The following is a 22,374-nucleotide window of genomic DNA, read 5'->3' as shown; positions in this document are numbered from 1 at the left end:
AGCAACGTGATTGTTCATCTCAAAATTAACATGACTTCTCTGTCCTAGCGCTTTCATGCTTTATGTAATCATAGGAGTGCACACACCAATATATAAATGCACATAGAAACACATATACCTACATCTACCTCTCCCAGAAATAAATCTCAAACTATTGTCTTCAAGTTGAATCAAAGGAAGATTAGTAAGAGAAAGATCTTGATACTTTTATATCCTGGGAAAGCAGTCAATTTTCAATCTGAGTTGTTGCTAAATCCTTTAGCTATCAAAGAGTTTTGATGACCAGGTTGACAGAAACTTACCTTTCCCATCACTGACACCTTTTGGATTGCGCCTGGATCAGTAACTGTTACAGTATTAACGAGCAGGCCCTGTTAGCTGATGTTGCTTTTCAACAGGAGAGAATTTATTAATGCAGGCTCTGAAGGCTTTGGTCCTAAGGGGGCGACCAACTTGTGCTACTTTAAATATTTTAAAGCATTTTTTAAAAAGCATATTCTATTCCTTAAAATACCTTCAAAGGTGCTGCCCTGATCTATCTATGGTTTATCATCTCTCAATACCTAAAAATGAAATTAACATCTGCTTTTGGTTTAACAGCTCAGACCAGGACTGCCCTGCACACATGAAGCACTGAGTGTGTCCGCTTGGGCAACGAGGAACCGCCCCCCAGACTAATGGCCCCAAAGCCCTGCGATGTTTCTCTTCTCGGTTCTGAAATTAATACTCGAGGGCAACAGAGGGAGAGTCTGTCTCTTCCTCCTGTCCCACAAGTTTGTAAAAGTCATCGTGCGCACACGTTGGGCTGTTTCATGGTGACAGGAAGTCTGGCCATTTTATCATTACACTCACTCGGAAGGATCACATTAATGGCAGAACTGTTGACTAGCATTAGTAGAGTAACAATTCAGTGCTAGTGTTACTTCTACCCTGATTACTCCACCAAAAGGCAAGTTCCACAATCTAATCTTCCAATGGTCTGAAATGTTACATGTGCACTTTATTGTATCAGTGATGACCCGGATGGTAGATGTGTAATGAACAGGAAGGGCAATATTTATCTCATTTTTTCAAGTATGAAGGCGGGTGATGAAGAATCATGCATTTACAATATTTACACTATGGAAACTGAGTATGAAATGAATACATGTTTCTGTTTTCTAGAAGCAAGGCATATACTTACGAGAGAAAGATTTGGGAATTAGTGCATGAAAATCCCTAAAGCCATCGGCCCCATATACAACTGCAATAAAGAAGGAGAAAAGAAAGCTGGCTTTTGATAGTGTTCATAAGACATAGTAAATATTTAAAAGAAAGGGTTATTCTTTCTTTAAAAAAGAAGTATTATTGCTCAAAACCATTAGTTAACTACTAATCTGTTACACTCAGCCTTCATACAGGCAACTGAAAGGTAACCCAGTGAGGTTCACAAACAGGACTGTGGCATCCACAGGTCTGAACTCCTGGCACGTTATCCACAGCCCCTGCTATGCTAACCATCTTGGGGATCATAACCAAGAACACGTTCTAGACCATGAAGAACTTTTCAGCACAATCGGTACACATGGACCCCAGATCTGGGCATCGCGGCATCCCACAACACAACGTCCAGGGAAAGCACGTAGCTTCACAAAAGCAGTGTGTTTCTTACTGGGCTGAGCACATAGCAAATGTTCTTCGTTCACCTTTACACCATTTCTTAGAAAGTGTTCATAGAAAATTAGAAATGTTCACACGACACACTGAGTGGGGAAAAATTAGTGTTTTCCCCTACCTCAAAAAGAGTTATCAATTTCTGTGGGTATACCTTATCAGCTGCTTTCATAAATGTTATCAGAGCCTCAAATCTTCAAGTTCTTGTTCTGTTTTTATAGGTCAGAGCTTCCCACCATGTGTCTATGTCTGAAGGCTTAGTAGATACCACCCACATGCACACACGGAGCATGCATGCAGACGTGTGCACACGCACACACCACAGTTTTCTCTCCAAGGGTAGCATCCCAACGTCTATCAGAGTTAAGGGCACAGCATAGTTGCTAAATTAAACTTGTTGGATCACCCACTGAATTAGCAGAGGAAAGACCCCATGGTCTCCTGCAGGAAACAGATCTGCTGAACCTTGCTGAAACTGGTTCAAGCTTCCAAACTTGTCTGACCCACAGACTCTCCTGGTTTTCCCAGGAAACACTTGTTAAAATATTGGGATAATGGGCAAAGCTGTTCCTTGAAGTGGCCACCTTAATTATTTCCCATCAAACCCTCAGTCTCCCTTACTTATACTGTCCCTTGACAGTCCGAATCTGACAGAGACCATCACTATTATGCATCCCATTGAACAGGCAGGTCAGCTGCGGCTTCCCCAGGGTGCACCTGTGCTCAATGTCCACAGCCAGCCAGCTAAATGATGCTGATTTTACAGTGACCTTTGCACTGAGCTCCAACCCCAGTCTCTCTCTGCATGGGGGTGCAACCATCTCAGATGATGGGAGAAAAGGCAAAGTGTTGACTTTTAAAAATGGGGGCATTACAATATATAATCTAAGACTCTGATTAAATTTTTAATTGGATGCTGCCACATGCCCTGAGATGCTGCTCAGATGGGATGGGAAAGCCAGTCTCCTCGGGTGTCCCCTCAGCTCCACAGGCCACAGCTTGTGTGCATTGTGATGAACACGGTGGCAGAAGGTGCTCGTGGTCACCAGTAACTTACAGGTCCAGAACAAAGGGATTTGAAAGGTACACTAACTACAAACTGTCTGAAGGTGGAAAATGTAGACTTGCATAAGCCCTGAAATACAGAACATTATCACAATACCTCATTATACATTAAATGTTCATCATTTTCAAGAGAATCTGTTCCTTGCCTACTATAATTCAAACTTTGAGTTTTGTCCTTCATCTTTGATTCCCTAAAATAGACAACAAGCTTAAAAAACAAAACACGGCGATAGCTACCGAGTTGTTCTACTTCCCCCTAAGGAAACTGAGCCGATAGGAATTCGCTCGTGGTCATGCACCACACACGTTCACGCACAACCACCTTCTCAGTCTGGAAGAAGGGCATGGCATTCCCATGGATGGTAATTATGCACCACAGGAAAACGTGAAACTCACCCTATCCTGTCCTGTCTAGGTTTGTCTGCTTCTGTCCTGTCTGGTTCTTTCTGGCCCTGTCCTATCCTGTCAGGTCCTGTCCATTTCTGTCCAGTCTTGTCCCATCCTAACCTGTCCAGTCCTATCCTGTCCAGTTCTGTGCACTTCTGTCCTCTCCGCTTCTCACTGGTCCTGTCCTGACTGGTTCTGTCTGGTCGGGTCCTGTCTAGTCCTTCCTGTCTGGCCCTACTTTATTCTATTTTAGTCTATCATCATGGAAGGCACTCACGGGGAGCTTGTAAATGCCAGGTACTTGGGAAGAACTTTCCATAAGCTGCTTTTAATCTTCACCATGGTCCCACAAGGCAGGAACTATCACCAGTTTACCAGGAAGGAGACTGGTGCTCGAAGGAGGGTCTGGAATTTGTCCTCCTGGTGGACATGGAAAGGTGCAAATCTGAGACTATATCTAACACATTACATTCGTATTCCAAACACACATCGTCCCTGTGCAGGAAGGGCCTTTGAGAAGCTGTGTTTTCTCTGTCATGGTGCTTAAGAGGCATCAGGAGGGGTGTTACTGTGGCTGCACACACACGCTCTCCCACCCCTGGGGGCCACGGCATTTACCAACAGTCCCCCGTAAGATGAGATGGTTTAGCCACCAGCAATTTGGAAAGTGTGACCCCCTGGCTCTGCCCTCCATGTGGCTATCCTCATCCCAGCTCATCCAGCCCCCTGGGACATAGTGTCTCACGAGTTCCTGTCTCTCCCTGAGCCGGCTGGTCACTCATGCAGTCTGACGGTGCTCACATGCTTCTGGTGAGCCCTTAGGTGGGCCACAAAACCCTTCTTCTCACTCATGTGGGGAGAGGTCTTGCAGGTGCAGACCTGTCCTGTCCCTTAGCACAATCCTGCCCGTTAGCCTAAGACTTGAGGCAAAGCAGCCCCTCTCGCTGGGGCTCAATGCCGCCCCGTGGGAGCAGGGAAGTGATGCTTCCATGAGGGGCTTTCAGACTTGTGTTCCATACTTTAGTAAATCCCACCCCAAATTTTAGCCCATTGTTTTACGAAAGGGTACAGACAGAAAAAGATTTGATGTATCTTAAGTTTTCTAAATGTCATGAAATGTATTCTTCTCAAGAACAAATATAGTTCATTCAGTAGGAATTTTTATTTGCCAAATTGTCACGAATATTTTCAAAGAAAATGCTGTCAATGGCTCAGATTCTGAAATCTATTCAGCCTGCCACCTTGACAAACATTCTGGAAAAAAGATGAAATGCCCACAAACCTCACTTGTCAGTTTGCATTCGGTCGTGCATGTGAATCTCTCATGCTGTTGTCACCTTAGGGAGACACGAAAACAGACCTGAGATTTTCAAAACAGGAGGAGGAAGTCTGTTCCACTTTCAAGTCAAGGAAGGACACTGACAATTTCCTGGGGAGAGTCAACATGTTCAGATTTGTATTTCGGAGAAGTTAGTAATATGCTGAGATCTGACTTTTATACATATTCCTCAATATTAGCCTATTGGGCACGGTCAGATCATTACTGTCCTATTGACTTGTGTACGTATGGTCTGCAGTGACCTTTTCAAGGGTTACAGATCTGGCATTTCACAATTGGCAGCCTAACTGTCCCCGCACCAGCAACAGGGTCCCCGACTGAGATGGTAAAGAAAGGCCAAGAACAGGATGGGAGACCCCTGCCAAAGCCGAAACTCCAAGGCTGTGCTCCTGCTAGGGAATTAGTTAACCTGCATAGTTAACCTGTAAATCCAGATTCTCGTGGAATTCTTCCATACCTACACATACTATATTTTTTCTTAACCCATACTCGACACTGGGGAGCTCTGGGTTCTGCCTGGGAAGAGAGCGCTAGCTAATGTCTCCTGATGGCTCATTCCAGGAAGGCACTGTTGCTCCAGCCTTACCTAAAAGGAAGGCTGAACTACAGGCAAGTTTAAAGTCTGACCCACAGACACAGAGCCAGGGAGTGCTGGTGTGAGGTCTTGTACCTAAGCTGAGTCAGTCCTAAGTGGCTCCCTCCAGGACATGCTGAGCTTCTCCTCCCATCTCCTTTCCAGGCTTTGGGGACCCTGGCATGTAGGTTATGGTGTCTCACTTAGCCCTGTACCCTGCATGGCCCCAGCAGAATGCCACACACTGAGGGGCACACAAAATATTTGTAAAAGGAGGCATCGGACATATGCCAGGGCCTCCCGGCTGTGGGTACTCACCTGGGCTCTGTTACCACCCCGCTCGCACAAATCTGAACTCAAGATCTTTCTGCAGACCCAGCTATCCTTCCTCCAACTCCTCTGCACTAATGGTGCTCGCATCTGCATTCCCAGAGCTGGAACGCACACAGGTCTCCCTCCACCCTGGACTCCCACAGCCTACTTCTGATGTGTCAGACCTTCTCGAGGTTCCTGCTTTCCAGTCACATCACTTCCCAGCAGAGCCACCCAGCCAAGGCTGCCATGGCCCTCGCCACATCCTGCCAGTGCTTCCTGGCCCGCCTGGCATGCTGGTGGAGACGCATCCTGTGGACCTTGCCTTCAGGTTCCCCTTCATTGGTCTTGCCCCTGCCCTAAGATGGTCATGCCAAAGGATGCCTTCCTCAGCCAACGTCCACTCCCAAAGTTCCCACTGGCTGGCACTGTTACTGCGAGCCCCAAAGCCCAAGACCAGGGTTCAAGTCCCTCCAGGACTGGCCCCCAAGGAAAGTGACTCTCTCAACAGGTCATTCCGCTCAGATAATCAAATGCATGAACCTTACGGAAAAATGTAAGAAAAAGCAAACTCACCAACTGCACCTCGTTTGTGGATACCCTGCAGCTTTCATTCAGCTGTGCTGATCATTATTTCCTTTTTTTTTTTTTAAGATTTTATTTATTTATTTGACAGAGAGAGAGACAGCCAGCGAGAAAGGGAACACACGTAGCGGGAGTGGGAGAGAAAGAAGCAGGCTCCCAGCGGAGCAGGGAGCCCGCTGTGGGGCTCGATCCCAGGACCCTGGGATCCCACCCCGAGCCGAAGGCAGACGCTTAACGACTTAGCCACCCAGGCACCCCAGATCATTATTTCCTAACTAAGCCTTTGCTGCCGTAGGAAGGGGGTCCCCTCCTGGAGCCCTGTCCACCTCCACCCTCTTCAGGAGTGGATATCCCCCCTGCACCCTCCCATCTAGAGATGCCCACCCCAAAGCCGGCTCTCTCTCTCTCTCAGAGCATCTCCAGCCCAGAATCCTTGTGACACCTGCTCATTTCTGGACTTGATGTGGTCTGGACCCCAATTCTGTGCTCAGTTGAAGAGGCTACATGTACTGGCTTCCCTCTTCCCCCCTTCCCCTCCTCCTGCACATGTCTAGAACACACAAGGTGCTCAGGACAGCACTGCTGAAACAACAGACTTTACTATACTTTCTGAAGACAGCTATTGGATCTGAACATTTTCAGTTCATTCACATCCAGTGAGAAGTTGCAAAATATGCAGCAGAAAGCACTTTCATTTTCTATGCTGGCAGCGAGTGGGGCTCCCAAGAAACTGGGTGCATTCAGAGCCAGTTAGGAACAGGGAGCATCGTTCTCACTGATTTCTGCTCAGGGCGGACTTGACTGCAGTTTGTGTCCACTGAGCACACGTGCACTGGCTTTCAGGTTGAATGGGTCCCTTGGCCTGGGTCACATCCCCTTAAGGGAAGACAGGGACAGCTTCTGGATTGTGCGGTGCAGCAGACTCCGGATCAGAGGTGTGTTTGGCATTCAGCTCCACCTCCCATCTGCTGTGTGGACTGAGAGGTCCAGGGCCACTACTCTGAGCCTCAGTTTCCTGCCCTGCCACGTGAGAATAATCATATCTATCCTCGTCAGGTTTATGTGAAGACTCAGGCCCTTGGTGTGCTGAAGGTTTTTTTTTTTTTTTCTTTGTGGAAAAGCATAGGCAGATAAACACCCATCTTGTCAACAAAGACTTCAGGGCGTATGGGACCAGCTAGAGTCCACTAACATTTTTCTAAATGGGGGAGAACCAGGGAGAATGCTTTGTGGGATCCCTGGCTGTGACAAGCAAAGATGCATGTCCTCAGGGGAACTGCTCTTGGCACCGTGATCCCCTGGGTCCATGCAGGCTTCCCTTCGGCCCAGAAGAATACGCCTGCTTGGTGCTCCCCTCCACTTGGGAATTACGCTGATGGTGTTTCAGGTGAACCGCCAAGGTTGTGGGACAATTTCGGTTACTTGAACTGGACCTTGACAAAGATGGTTAAAGTCAACTTTGCTTTACTTCAAACTCCAGCTGTCAGTTCTGCCTTCCAGAACAGACAGGGTGCAGAGCTGACCGAGAGCCTGGGGAAGAGATGAAAACCTGGTTCCAACCCTCTCTCTCTCAATGCAGCACAGCTGGGCACCTATCCTACTTTGTCTATATTTTAGTAATAACACTCGTCATGTCTCACAGTGAACTGAATCCCAGACCTGTAATTTAGAAAGGGAGCAACACCAAGCGAAGAGTTTCCTTCTGAAGGGTACAAGTAAGAAAACAGCAGGTTCAAAAACCATGATTCTATTTATGGGATTAGCCCTGAAATTCACTGCTTTGGTGCCATTTGTGGCCTCCTGTCACCACCCTCCAAGGCACAGTTCATCACAACTTGGGGGTGAGACATCCCACAGATTAAAGAACAGGGTGAGGCATACTTTCTGTCAGTCATGTCCTTCTTGCTCTTTGAATTTTTTTAATGAAAAACTACTTTTTTTTTCAGTAAAAATAATATCTGCCTGTGCTAAAGACCGCAAGTATGCAGAAGCAGCAAGATGAGATTTGGGGAAATTCACCTCCAACCCCTGTAAATATAAGAAATCACGCAAGGGAGAACATGGGGAATAATCTTAAAATAAATAATAAGAACAGAGTGACAGAGCTTAATCCAAGCTTTAAAAAGAGAGAAGGGGCATTTTCAGACACTGAACCAGGCCTGGAGGAAATGAAGTTGGCTGGAGAAACAGGGACAAGAGAGCGAGGTCCCGTCCTGTGCCAGGGGAGGACGAGCCAGTGAGAGGCTCCGGGCATAAGTGACAAGGTGAATGTCCTCCACTACTCCACATCTCATCTCAGGGAGGGACGTTCGTGCTGGGGCGCACAGGCCCACACAGAAGGGAGGTACATTCTACAAAGCGACTGTGCCAACACGCAGGCGTGGCCACCCCGGTGTGCCCGTGGCCAATGGCTGTGGATGCAGGGCCACCTTGCCAGCAGGCCCTGCAAGGACAGGGACAGCGCTGTGCTCCACCTGCGCACAGGGCAGGGCTCACTCCCAGCACCGAGGGTAAGGGACACAGGACCCGCAGCTCGCCAGCGGCCAGGGCGCCTGCAGCGTGGGCCGCGAAGCTAGGCGCCTGTCAGTTGTTTGCGCATGCGCTCCCGCTGAGGTCCCTGCATGCGTGCTTCAAATGTGGTTTTCCCGCGGGCACGTTCGTACTGAAACAACAGGCCGAACTCTTGCTGCCAGGGGTAAGGGAGTGTGGCAAAATGTGGCACGGAAGAGGAAAGGAAATATTGCAACCGGTCGTTACACCTGCCGGCTTCTCGAGTATGGGGGCCGCGTGGGCCTGGAACGCGTCGGGGAGGCGCAGGAGACGCTGTGCCTCATGGAAAATGGGGAAGGGCTGAGGATGACAAAACCAAGTCCAGGCTCAGGGGCAGAGCGGACACAGCTCCCGTCCAGGCTGGGCGAACGCTCTGGGCCATTCCCTCCCTTCCCCACAGTTGGCACCTTGTCAAGCCCCAAAGATTCCAGGAGACCAGGCCCTGCTTCAGGGAGGCCGCAGATAAAGTAATCTCCCCCAGGACACACGGAGGGTGGCTCCCCTGCTGTCCCTCCCTTCCAGAAGCTCTGAGGGGTCCCTGCCAGAATTCCAAGCAAAAGGTGACTCAGCAGAGGCCGAGCAGGGTCCGGGACAAAAGCTCGGTCACTGGTCCTGGGGGTCCCTGAGCCCAGAAGTGCAGGAGCGGGCTCTCTGGCTTCACATGGGGCTCTTCCTTGAGGGAAGTGTTGACCGAGTTCATCTTCTGAGGCCACTGGGGTGCTCAGCAGGCCTCCGGCTGCTTTCCCAAGCCACAGGGGCCATGAGGCCCTCATTCCTGCCTTTCCCGTTTCTTCCTCTCCTCTGCTCCAAAAGCATAGTTTACAGGCACCAGCTCAAACAGTGAGGGGGGTTCGGGGGTGTGGGCAGGAAAGAGCAGGAAGTGCAAGACACCTGCGTCATACGCGGAGGAAGACAGGGCCAAGGGTGGGAGCGGTGGCCGGGACTGAAGCCTGAAGGCAGGGTGGGTGCATCTGGCCTGTGCGCTAGGGTGCACATGCATGTGTGTGCACACGTGTGCACATGTAAATGGCACAGAGGTCACTCTTCCTGCACCAGTACTTCACAAAGGCATTTCAGGAAAAGAGGCTCAAAGCTAGAGAGCCTGCCGCTCTCAGTGGCTTTTACATTCAAAGATAGCATGCGGGACAGAGAGACAGGAGTCCCCTCCCTTTGAGCACCTGATGAGCTCCGCATTCCTGGGGGCACCTTCAGGCCCCCAGCCCAGTGAGCGGACAGCAGACAGGAGCCCAGGTGTCAGACCCGGGCCCCCAGTGTGCTGGGAAGTCACAAAACCCCTGCTTCCTCCCTTTCTTAACTGGCAAGCAAAGCAAAGCTGTAGGTATTTGTAGGGAAGGCACTGTGGCCAATGGCAGGACTCCACTGTTCCCAGCTGACGCCGAGGCTGTGGGGAGACATGGCTCCTTTAAGGTCTTTAGTAACTTGCATTAATAAACTGCTCACCTCAAAATGCTCCTAAGGGATTCCTTAACCCCCACCCCCTTCCCCATCTTGATCTCTCTCATGATTTCCAAACTTAGCTCTAGGCTTCGTAACTGCTAAGCATATGGTGTTTTGTCAACACTCACAAGGAAGCTCTGGGATGGGGCTCGGACCACCGAATGAGATGATGGAAGGGAAGTTTAGGGAAGGATCTGCCCACGCTCTCCGTCCCCCTCTGAGAGGCTCTGGGGCTTGAGAGCCCCTCACGGCCTCCCCAGACTCAGTCCCCTCCCATGTGACACTGGAATGCAATGCCTGTCCTGTCCCCACACATCTGGAGGGTAGAAGGGCAGGGCAGCCCCAAGCAGAGGTGCCCGTCCGGTGTGCCGGCACTTCTGCTGATGTCCCCACAGCCTCCGACTGGGACTCACTCATTACTCAGTGGCCTCCCACTTCCCAGCACCTCAGTCAAAGCTGCACATCCTTGGGAAGAACCTTCAAATATCATGCTTTTTTTCCTGGTAGATGTCAGCTGCTTCTCAGGATTCGAGAAGCTCAAAAAGTCCTGTCCTTCACTGCAGCACCATTTCTTTGAAATGAGGGAGATTCTTCTCTTCCTTTCCCCACCTCTCTCTGTTGCTTTATGATTCAACACTGTTTACTGGGAAGCACGGGAGAAGGACCAGGGCAGGCCGAGCCTCCTTCCATCTAGAATCCAGGCGATGCCAAACAAGCGAGGTCAACATCAAGGCTGCCTGCCCCAGCAGCTGACCACACATTGTCCGTGAGCGGCTACTGGGCCCCGGCCACCACCAGAAACGCTTGCCATACACCAGCGTTCCCGTTCTTGAAGCAGCCCCGTGAGGCGACAAAGGAAGCGAAGAAGGCTTGAGAGGTCACCTGGCTGCCCCAGGTCACCTGCTGGGATGGGGTGAAACAGGGACTTAAACTCGTGCTCTTCACCCCATAACGCATCTTTCTCCGGGGCTGCCCTATATGCCCACCTGATTGGAAAGCCGAATAAAACATGGGGACCGGAATGAGAATTTAGTTGCCGGCGGGAGACGCACCGCCTTCATCTGGCTGCCTCAGTTGGGCAGAGCCAACATTTGCTAACCTCTGCATTCTAGCCATTCGTGAGTTTATGAAATGAGGCCCCTTGACCGAGTCACACCGCACAGCCTCTGAGGAGTGGTTTATACTTCAGGCACCGCACACGAAACCCCAGCCCTGCCCCCGGGGAGCACGGGGTGAGAGGAAGTCCTTGTTCTCATTCTGGGGGAGAGTGTGGCGGGACGGGTGCCACAGGGCCTGGCTTCCCCGAAGGGCAGCATTCACAATGAGCAGTGGGGACGAGGGAGATCTCCGGGGTGATCAAGGCAGAGGAGGCAGAATGTGTAGGGGGGTGGTCCTCCCTGCTGCTTGGACATTGGGGCAGGACCCAGAGGAAGCTGGGATGAGGTCCGAGGCCTCTGCTCAGAGGGTCCCATGGTGGGAACGGGGTGTCAGGTGTTAGGAGGGGGATGGCCAGGGTTGGGGGGTCTGGCTGAGGAGACACAGAGGACGCTATCCCCACACCCCATACCCCACACCCCACAGACAGAAACCGGGACTCTGGGGGCCAGCAGAGTGGTCTGGGGCAGAGGAGGCTCACAGGCCTGGATTCAGGCCTGAAGCAGACAGCCACCCCCTACGGCCCCCCGCAGCCCTGTGGGTCTCGGGCCCATCTGGGATCAGGCTGCGGATGGGAAACTCCAGGCTTCTGAGGAAAACTGTCCCAGCTATCACCAGCCCTTGGGTTTCCAGAGGCCCCAACTTCTGCATTCTGTCCCCACTCCACACCACCTACCCTCCTCCTCCTGCTGCCCCATCCAGATGCCGCCAGGAGGCAGGGCCCGGAGCGCTATTGTGACATGGCGGCATGGGTCATATTGTAACTGGGTGTCCACATCCTCCTGCCCAAATTGTAACAGCCTAGAAGAGGAACCAGGGCGAGGAGTGAAATATAGGAATGCAGGGAAAGAGGAAGCCGTCGCCAGACACCAGCCCAACCGAAATGCGGAGAATTATGGAGAAGTGACAGAAAGGGAAGCAAGAGTAGGGAATTGCATTTGGTGGCCTGGCCAAGTGCACACACATCCACAGATACACTCACAGACACAGACTCCCACACTCACACACACTTCCACACGCACTGATACATGCTTACACACATAAGCAGACACACACTCACACATACACATACAGACACTTTCCCCGCTACACACAGATATATGCTAACACACAGACTCTCACGCACGGACACACACTCACACTCACACGTACTTAGACACCCACACAGAGACACACATACCCTCCCATATGCACAGATACATGCTCACACATGGACACACGTACTTATACACAGGCATACACATAGACTCACATACACACTCATATACATGCTCACACTCCCATACATACTGACACATGCTCTCACACACATACTCTACACACTCACACAGATTCACACACATACTCACACATACCTTTACAAAGAGACAGACTCTCACAATAGATAGTCCCATGCTCACACTCACACGTGCATATACACACTCACATACACACAGACCCACCCCCCCCCACAGTTATACACAGGCACCCACAAACACACACACACACATTCACACATACGTACTCACATACACTCACACAGATACTCCTACATACACAAACGTACACACTTGCATACACAGAGACACACATACTCTCAGACATACATACACACATATGCACAGACATAAGCTCTCGCTCACACATACAGCTACTCACTACACAGACACACACACGTCACCCATACATACACATATACACAGATACCCACACACAGTCACACACTCACACTACATATACACACATACTTACACACACATGCAGATACACACGCTCACATACTCTCAGAGACATGCACACACACGTGTATATATACACTTATGCATAGACACACACGTACTTGCACACACACACCACCTCATACATACAGACACATAGTCACACTCTCACACTCTCATACACACTCACGCACACTCATAAGCCTTTCCTGCGTCTAAACCAGACTTCTAAAAGACAAAGCTACCCTAGTTCTTAGCCCCAGAGAAGAGGGACAATTCAGGTCTGCAGTCTGAGGACACTTAGTCCAAGCTTCCTCTGTGTGTCTGTCCTAAATGGTACGAGATGCATAAATTCCTAATAATTCTAGGAGGCCATTCTGTCATTTTCCTCTTACATTTGAAAAGTCAGAGTAAAACAGGGTAAAATTTCCTTACATCATAATCAAAAATTTAATTTTGGAGCTGAGACCAAAAAAAATGAATAATGAACAGAAAGCATAAGTACATTCAGGCAGATCCCCTTTGGGATAAAAAAAATACCATTTTAAGAAATGAGAACAGGCCAAGAGGAAAAGCCTGAAATCTAGGGAAAATTGAGAAAGAAGTTGTGAATTAACTCGTTTGTGGCATTTTCTGTGTGTGGAGATAACCAGCAGCAGAGCTCTGAGTCAAAGGCATTCCCACTGGAGGGGTGAGGAGACTGTCTAGAAAAATCCTTATCTACCGTTTTCACAGGCGTGTGGCAGAGGGCGGAGGGCCCAGCCAAGGGGGCCTTGCTGCCTGTCCTGCCTCCCGAGGCCTCTGAATTCACATGGGAAGCTCCCTACCAGTACAGTCTTTAAAAAGAATGGATCCCTTCCCTCCTCCTAGTTTCCAAGAGAAACACTGGCTACCCTAGGTGCTATTACTGTTCTTGTAGAAAACTACTGATTATCTCTTGAAACTTTGCATTTGTGTGGGACCTTCCCAGGAGTGGTCCTTCCAATTTATGCTCTGCAAGCTAGCGTGTGAAAGTTGCCATGAACTTAAGACGAGAGAGCCTGCATCCCGAGAAGACTAGAGGCAAACCTTCAGCCAGTGGGCAGAGCACAGACATGCGGGCAGCTCAGGACTGCTCTGTGCGCCTACCTCCCAGGCTTCCTGGGTGAATGTTCTAGAGGACCTTCTACGTACCACACGTTGTTCCTACCCCAACATGACATTCTGGACCCTGCAGCGTGACACCCATGCCACATGCACAAACCAACACACCTGACGTCTTCCTTCACAGGTAAACCTGGGTCTACTCGACAAGCTCTCACCGACCCCTGGTGCCACGGAGGCTGTGACATCCACCCTGTGGCCACAGGCCTGCAACCAAGGGTACTGACTGTTGACCTGTGAGACCCTTCCCGATATTACAGAAATGAAGACCACCAAGGCTCGCAGGGGACCCACAGCCTGTGATCCCAAAATGCCTGAATTCCTTTTTTTCCCTTCCGATTTGGCAACTTGGTTTCTCATCTCTGATCCTTGGGGTTTTTTCTTTCTTTCTTTCTTTCTTTCTTTCTTTCTTTCTTTCTTTCTCTCTCTCTCTTTCTTTCTCTTTCTTTCTTTCTTCTTTCTTTCTTTTCTTTCTTTCTTTCTTTCTTTCTCTCTCTCTCTCTTTCTTTCTCTTTCTTTCTTTCTTCTTTCTTTCTTTTCTTCTTTCTTTCTTTCTTTCTTTCTTTCTTTCTTTCTTTCTTTCTTTCTTTCCCTTCCTTCCTTCCTTCTTTCTTTCTTTCTTTCTTTCTTTCTTTCTTTCTTTCTTTCTTTCTTTCCTTTCTTTCTTTCTTTCTCTTTCTTTTTCTATCTAAAACAAAAATTGACGGTAGCAGAGACCTCATCTAGGCACCACACTGCCTCACCGCCCTACCTGCAGGCTGTTAGCCTCCCTTTCAGCCCACCACGGGCAGGTACAGCCCCACACACCTCAGCTGCTCAGCTCTTCTGTCTTTCTGCCCAGGGCATCTAAGGCTTCGGGGAAATCTGTGTTGCTCAGGAGCAACCCAAAATCAGGACCCTCACTCTCCATGGGGCAGCCATTGGTGGGGGGGGGGGGCGTCATGCCTGCCTCCTCTTGCATTCTGTTTGGTGGCTTGGGTGGAATGGAAGCCTGGTCCCCACAGTCTTTGGGGGGCACATCTGCATTGGTTTTCCCCTTTTTTCTCTCCTCTGTGCCTCAGTCCAGCCTCCCATCAGGCTGGGAGAAAGACCCAGCCCTTCCAAGTGATGGAGAATTGATCCAGAAGCATCTTGCATTCACAGAAGGCAAACCTGGGGTTTCTAAGTCCCGAGTTATGGATAAAGACGGGCAGCACCATTAAACCAGTGCCACCCAAAGGAGATGCTCAGGGGGATGCTGCCTCCTCTGGACCCTGTCATTGAGTTTTAATGTGATTCCCGCATCCTGGCTCTGGGACAGTCTGGGTCCCCATGCAAATGGATCTCTTACCTTGTAACAGAGATGCTGGGAGAAGCACATAAAGGGTTGCTGACACTATTTAATAGAGGAAATTTCAGTCACTTGCTAGAAGACTTCGAGATTCACTAACAAGAGATGCCCTTTAATTAAAACGACACAGTTGAAGACCGACCATACAGCCAAAGCTGCATCTACTGGGCCCTTGGCATTCACAGCTTTCCCAGCTCCAGCCTCAGCCTTCCCACCTGAGGACTGGCTCTCATGGCCAGATACTCCCTTTGGTGACTTTGGAGAGACCCTAATGCCATGGGTGGGTTGACACGTGTTGGAAAGGGGCAAACTTCTTTCCCTCTTGTCCCTTACAAGCCTTAGCACAAACACTGAAGAAATGAAACTTCAAGTTCAGCACCAAGAATAGGGGAAGAGCAGGAGATGTGTGCCTGGCAAGAAGCAGACATCAGGCCCAATCTGGGGAGGCATGTTGACACACCAGGGCTCGGGATCTAAGCAAGGAAGAGAGATTTGGGAAACCATAACCTTGCTTATTTAAGAGCAATATTTATTTTCAGAACACCGAGTATTGAAAAAATTCTAAAACTATACTAGGGGAAAATATACAGCATGTGGAACTCAGAGAATTTTTACCCTCTGCAGTGACAAAATATTCCTATTTAGGTTACCAATTATTCCAAGGTCTGTCATGGTTGAGGATCAAATGAAATAAAATGTCTAATAGGGGTGCCTGGGTGGCTCAGTGGGTTGAGCGTCCGACTCTTGGTTTTGGCTCAGGTCATGATCTCAGGGTCCTGGGATCTAGCCCTGTGTCTGGCTCCATGCTCAGCAGGGTGTCTGCTGGAGTGGAGATTCCCTCTCTCCCTCTCCCTCTGCCCCTCCCCTATTCACGCCCTATCAATCAATCAATCAATCAATAAAATCTTTTAAAAACACCTAATAAAGTGACAAGAAGACAAATTTGCACAGTAGATCAAGAATTGTCATCAGACTTTCCCATCTCAACTTGAGGCTTCGGGCTTAAGGGACAGAAGGAAGTACCACAAAAACTTGAATTGGAAGGATCTGAATAAAGATCAAAGAAATTGAAAATGCAATGCCTTCGCCTCATTCTGAGCTGCTAAACTGAAAAAACATAGACTGGGGGAAATCAAAAGCATCACTAGCTGACCTCATCCCATTGACATTACACTTATCAGAAGCTGGACATCTATCTGCACCGACTGGTGACAAGAGGTCAATAATGAGAAGGTAAAACTGGCTTCTGAGCTGACCAACAAAAAGAGAAGTAAGAAGCCTCTGAATCAAATTCAGGCGTTTACTCTTGGGTGAGTCCCTCTGACACTCACTGGGGTATCTGCACCCTCACCTTATGCACAGTGTTGAAGATGATTAAATAGTTCTTTCTTATCTTAACATGGAACATATTAGAAGTTGCAATTTAGAAAGTCGAGGAAGACACTCAAAACATCCAAACAGATAAGAGCATTCAAAGCCAGGGTCATTTAGGGAACAGAGATAAGCTCTATACACACGTGACTTTTTGTGAAGTGAAGTTCAGGACCTCTACTGAGGTACAAATGCTGATATTCTTTCTGGCCGCAAGAGGACTACCTCTTTGCCATCTGGGCTGCTTTGGAAAATCTGGAAGTCAGGACCCCACAACACTGGAGGCATGAAACATGCCTGCTGAAGAAATGAATGGATGCATGAGCAAGTGAATGAATGGATAGCACAATCCTGCCTGCTCACGGGGTTTACAACTGGCCAAATGTGTGCACACAAATGACCTCTCCATAATGCTAGAATTCGCATTTACAATAGTTAACCCAAGTTCAGAAGAAGAGGTTCAAGTAATTTCAAGATATTCCTCAAAGAATTGCAGGGGGTCAAGGGTTCTAGAAAGATCCCTCATCCAAAAGGGTTAAAATAGACCGAAAAAAACCAGGGTAGGTTTAAGTAGTTTGGAAATTTTTGTCGTGAAGGAAAGCTCCCTCCCTGCAAATGCGAGATGAATGAGAAGCTGGCGGAGGTGCCTCTGAAAGTGAATAGAAAGCACTTGTGGCAGAATCAGTATCGGGCCCAGATCAAAGGAGATGAGGGGCTCACTGACCAGCCCGCTGAACAATTTCCCACGGTACTAGGACAGTGAACTCTGCCTCCCGTATGCATTTCTGAGCAGGGAAACTGCAGATTTTGATTGCAACCATGTGCCAGGTGCATAAATCTTAGGTAGGGGTAAAAGAGTTTGGTGTCAATCATTTCCAGGGTTTTGCTGCCGGGAAAGTAGATATGGAGGAAATACAGAACACTCTGAAATTAAAAACAGGAAATGGGTGAATTCATTGCCCCTTCTGGGAAATGATGAAATGAAATGTGTTTCAACCTTAAGGTGTAATCATGCAAAACTTAGTTTATCAAGGTTATTAAGACATATGATTTCTCATCAAGATAAATGACTTTTTAAGATTTAAAAACCCAGTGAATGTAAGGGTTAAATCCCCCCCTTCCCATATCATAAAACTACAAAGAGCTAGGTGCTTGAGTATTTTCTATCAAAAGACAATAAAGACAGACAGAGAGAGAGAGAGACCCTAATGAACAATTATGATGTGAATATTTTCATGATCTCAAATCAGAACTTATAATAAAGTTGGTAACTGGTTGTTTCTGTTCAGAAGTGTGCTACATGGTCTGAATTAAACAAGAGTCCTTGTATTAAAACGCCAACCCCCTGTGCTAAAAAGCACAATGAATACTTTTAAAAGCAGGTCTTCAGCAGCAATGGGTCAACCAGAAGTCCAGTCTATTGTCCGTTCGCTGATCCCTGGTGGCACAGGCAGGACCCACTGTGACACCACCTTGGAGCTAATCACTGCAACCCAGCACGCAGGGATAAAGTGGCACCACCCAGCTCAGCATGCCCACAGATTTCTTTCCACAGACCAACACACAGAGCAGTTGTACGCATCACACCTAAGATCTACATGTATGAGTAACCAATGCAAATGAGAGGGAACGAAAGACCAGAAAATGATGGGAAATCTAACAGCATAAATATTTTCACACTTCAATGACACATTTCTAACGGTTAGGAGTGAGGCAGCTATATGCACGTGATGTAAGGCCCTCGTCAGAGTCTGTTAGTGTAACTTGCTAGCACGGCCCAATGTATCCTCCCATCTGCCTGCCTCCAAGTCCTGTTGGAGGGTTCTCTATCCAGCTGCCAAATCTGCTGCAGGCAAACTCTGTCTCAAGACTGGGGAGAAGGACCATGGAATGGATTGCTGGTGGAGCCACTCATTCCCAAACATGGCACCCGTTCCGTGCAAACCAACGGGGATGAGGAGGGATGGGTTTTGCTGCCTTCTTGAGACACACAGATGGGCCTTCATGGTTGCACCCCACATCAAGAAGGCCTGATGCCCATGCACCCCAGGATTTTCCTCCATGCTCCTCTGAGTAGACAGCAGCGGTGTGTGGCCACGTGGTCCCTGATGGTGATTCAAACCCAGGCCTGCTGGTCTCCCCAGGGGCACCCCCATACACTGCCACTGCTTTGCATACCTCTGCTCAGACACCTCAACTGACCTGGGGGTCACTTCAATTGTTTCTCACATGGTTTCTTGTACCTAACTTTGGTTCTTTCAAGTCTGCAGCTTTCTGAATGAATGTGTAAAATTAAATAGATACACTGCCTTGGTTCCAAAGCCTTGACTCAACCTTTGCATGGAGGGTCCCTATCTGCCCCCAACTTATCTCTTACTGATCCTATAACATGACTTAAAATAGAAGCATGAATGCCCTAAATGTGACAGGGTTTCAGTTAGGGTGATATGGGTTGTAAGACTTCTTGATGAAAGGCAAGTGATGGTCCAAGATGGCATTTGTTTTGGGGGTAAAGCTATGCCAATGACTCCCCCTACTCCCCGTCACCCCCATAACTATGACTGCCTAGGGAATACATCTACTGAAGGTCTTCTCTGAGGTCAGCCCTCCTCCCAGAATCCCCTGATGCCCACGTGGAAACCAAAGATCCCACTGTGTTTTCTCGGCCTTCACTTGTTCCCCGCCCCTGCAACCTGCTCCTTTTTCCTATCCATTTCTAAAAATTCTACCTATTCTTGAAGCGACAGAATATATGTCAAGTCTTCTGAAATCTTACACACATTGCATCAAAACTGATTTTGCTCTTTGCCTATTTGTGGGTTTTGCAGCATTTCATGTATCCTGCTCCCTAAGGGAGGCCCTGGGTGTGTGTCACTCATCCTCTGTGTTCCTCATTACTTGCCCAACGAGTGCTGCATGAATGAAGCTAGACTGGCCCGTGGATATCACAACCAAATTTTCCTACCAGTTTCCCAACACCATTTAGAATACCAGTATTTTTCAATATGTCATTCGCCAATACTTACTCTTAGGATGGTAACAAAGATCATAAACACACAGGCTTAATATAAAAAAAATGGTAGCAAGAGAAAGTTGAAAGAACACAAGATTTAGAATCAGAAAACTTGGGTTCATATGGGTTGTGCGATTCGAAGATCGGTTAATCGACCTCATTAAGTTTATAACCAACAAGGAACCCAAGATGGAGGTCCAATGACTCCCAGTGCCAACTGCCATTCCAGGCTGTCTGGGCATGGGACCCTTCTCATCTGTAAAGCAGAGAGAGGGAACCATGTGAGGACTAAGTTAAACCACGTCACCAAAACCACTGTACTCTGTCTCCCCCGGTTAGTTATGAGAGCAGAGGCTGTTAGCACTAGAGTGCATGCGTCTGGTGCATTTTGTTCAACGGGTGGGTACCATCACTGCATAAAGAACCATTGCCTTGTCGGAGTTGTTTTGTACTGACTGCCTCAGGTTCTGTTTTGTTTGCTTTTGTGTAATTCTTTCCGTGCCTGTGTTCGGAAGAGTTGCCAGCTTTACACCGCATCTGGCACAGTGGTTCATTCAATTTGCTCATTCCTGAAACAAAATGGTGCCCAGGCTCAGTTTTCACGTGGGCTGAGCCTCTGTAGTTGGTATGAGTGACGTGCATGGTTTCAAACCCACCACATTCTTGTTCTGATCTCGGTGCCACAGCCATGAGGAAACAGCACCTTACAGAGGTGTTTTACCTCAAAGAATGTGCCAAAAATAACTGTTTCTCAATGTACGTATCCCATTCTCATTTTTTTTTTTTGAGGTGAGAAATTTCCTAATAGCCAATTTGTAGAGCATCTCATGAAATCCCTTTTCAGCAATTCTTTTTCTTTTGTGTCTGGGACTCACATGCTCTTTCTCATGGATTCCAAAACATCAGCTGTGTCGTTTCCAGTAACAGTCATTGAAAACTTCAGAGAATTCATTTTCCTGACAAACTAAAATAATGAATTTCTTTTCCTATTTACTAATTTGAAAGCTGTGGCCCACTGATGGGAAATCGATAGGTAATGTCTTTCTGAAATGGGAATTCTCTTGAAAATGCCCCTAGCATATCATAGGAAAATCTTGGGATTTTCTCTGTTCTTAAATGAAGAACATACTCCATACTTTGATCACAGTAAAATGTCCCTCCCTTCACTCTTGGATCTCCTGTCTCTCTGTGGATCTTGGAATGTGAGCCTTCCTGACCCCAAGATTTGGCAAAGTGGGAGGGAAAATGAATTCACAACAGCACGATAATGTTGTCAGACACAATATTGGAGAACTATCCACATTGCTGTCATTGTAAAACACACTTTCTACCAATTTCCCTTTCACTTAAACTTTCGAAGAAATCTTTCTGTGTCTGTAACAGGCCACCTGCAACCTGAAAGATTCATGAAATTGTGACACGGTACCGGACATTTATACTGAGTTACGGAAACTCTGGATTAAAGATTTGTTTTGTTTAAAGACTGATTTGTTAGGGACATCTAGGTGGCTCAGTCAGTTAAGCATCTCCCTTTGGCTCAGGTAATGATCCCAGGGTCCTGGGATCAAGTCCCGCATAGGGCTCCTTGCTCAGTGGAGAGACTCCTCCCTCTGCCTGTCACTCCCCCTGCCTGTGCGCATGCACGCGCTCTCTCTCTCTCTCAGACAAACAAAATTTCTAAAGACTGATTTGTTTAAAGATAACATTTCCATTTCCAGGAGTAAAAATTAAACTCAATTAACAATCTGATGGTCACAGCCACGTGCAAGTCTGGCTTCACCTGGAACAAAGGATTAAAGGAGCGTCCCATTGGGAACAGTGGCATATCTTTCTGCTTTGTTGCCTGGTGTGAGTTTTGGTCCTTTTAAGGAACTTGCAAAAACTTAGTTGTCACTGGCTTAAAAAGCTTTGACCTTTGACCTGGGTCACTGATACTGTATCACAAATTTCTTCCTTTTACGTGTGTTTCATGGACTGTGAGGCCAGGGGTCCCAGACGAGTCAGAAATCAGCAGCCCACCTGTGCCAATTTCATCTTTTTAAAAAATAGATTATCTAAACAACAAAAAGAAAAGAAAAAAGGTGATGTTGTCCACTGGGCTTCTCACAGAGTTGCTGTGGAAATGAACATCGTAAAGGGAAGGAGTTCTCTTATTCACCCCGTCCCTATGTCTGAGACACACAGTTGTTCCAAAAAGAGCTCACCAGGCTGACGTGAACCACACACCACCAAACAGGACAGTGACGCACATCAGATCCTCGCCTGAGGTCCAAGTATCAGACGCACCGGGACAAGGTGAGGGAGAGATGGGTGTTTCTGGGAAACTGACGCACATGTTCTGAGCGGACACTTCATGTGGGTTGAGGATGCACGAACCGACCACAACCACCTGTGTGTGCCTGAGCTGCACTGGGGGGAGCTGGGGCCCTGGGCAAGGTTCTGCCCTCCAGAACCAGAATATTAGAGCTCACAAACACGGAAAATGGGTTTAATACCCATGTTTATAGACGAACAGCAGTGAGTCCCCCAGTACTACAAAATCAGCCTTGGCTCGCTGTCTTCTATCACATCCTGAGGGTGAAGGTGGATCTGGACAAAGGGGAGCTCGCCAGAGGCACTGACTGGTTTTTCTCTTTTATTTGCGCTCCCTGCCAGGGCCAACAGGGTCCTCTGGACGCCGTGTCTGGGAGGGGCTTGGGCACACTGCCAACGGTAGGGGGAGGGTGGGGACAGTGAGGGGAA

At 48.3% G+C, this 22,374-nt stretch overlaps 1 protein-coding gene across 25 annotated transcripts in view; it reads right to left on the bottom strand.

The window, feature by feature from the left end:
* IKZF1 (IKAROS family zinc finger 1) overlaps positions 1-22,374 on the bottom strand; it is a 98,248-nt gene that overhangs the window by 35,747 nt on the left and 40,127 nt on the right. For 17 of the 25 annotated variants that reach the window (XM_034665427.1, XM_034665440.1, XM_034665424.1 and 14 more), the window contains one exon: positions 1,184-1,243. The exons of the other annotated variants lie outside the window; for them this stretch is intronic. In XM_034665427.1, coding sequence (XP_034521318.1) covers positions 1,184-1,243 — 60 coding nt within the window. The remainder of the gene's footprint in view (positions 1-1,183; positions 1,244-22,374) is intronic. 25 annotated transcript variants of the gene reach the window in all.

This window comes from Ailuropoda melanoleuca, chromosome 1 (genome assembly GCF_002007445.2).
Source record: "Ailuropoda melanoleuca isolate Jingjing chromosome 1, ASM200744v2, whole genome shotgun sequence".
Classification (NCBI taxonomy): domain Eukaryota; kingdom Metazoa; phylum Chordata; class Mammalia; order Carnivora; family Ursidae; genus Ailuropoda; species Ailuropoda melanoleuca.
The sequence above is the reverse complement of the archived record's forward strand: the minus strand, read 5'-3'. Positions and strand labels throughout refer to the sequence as shown.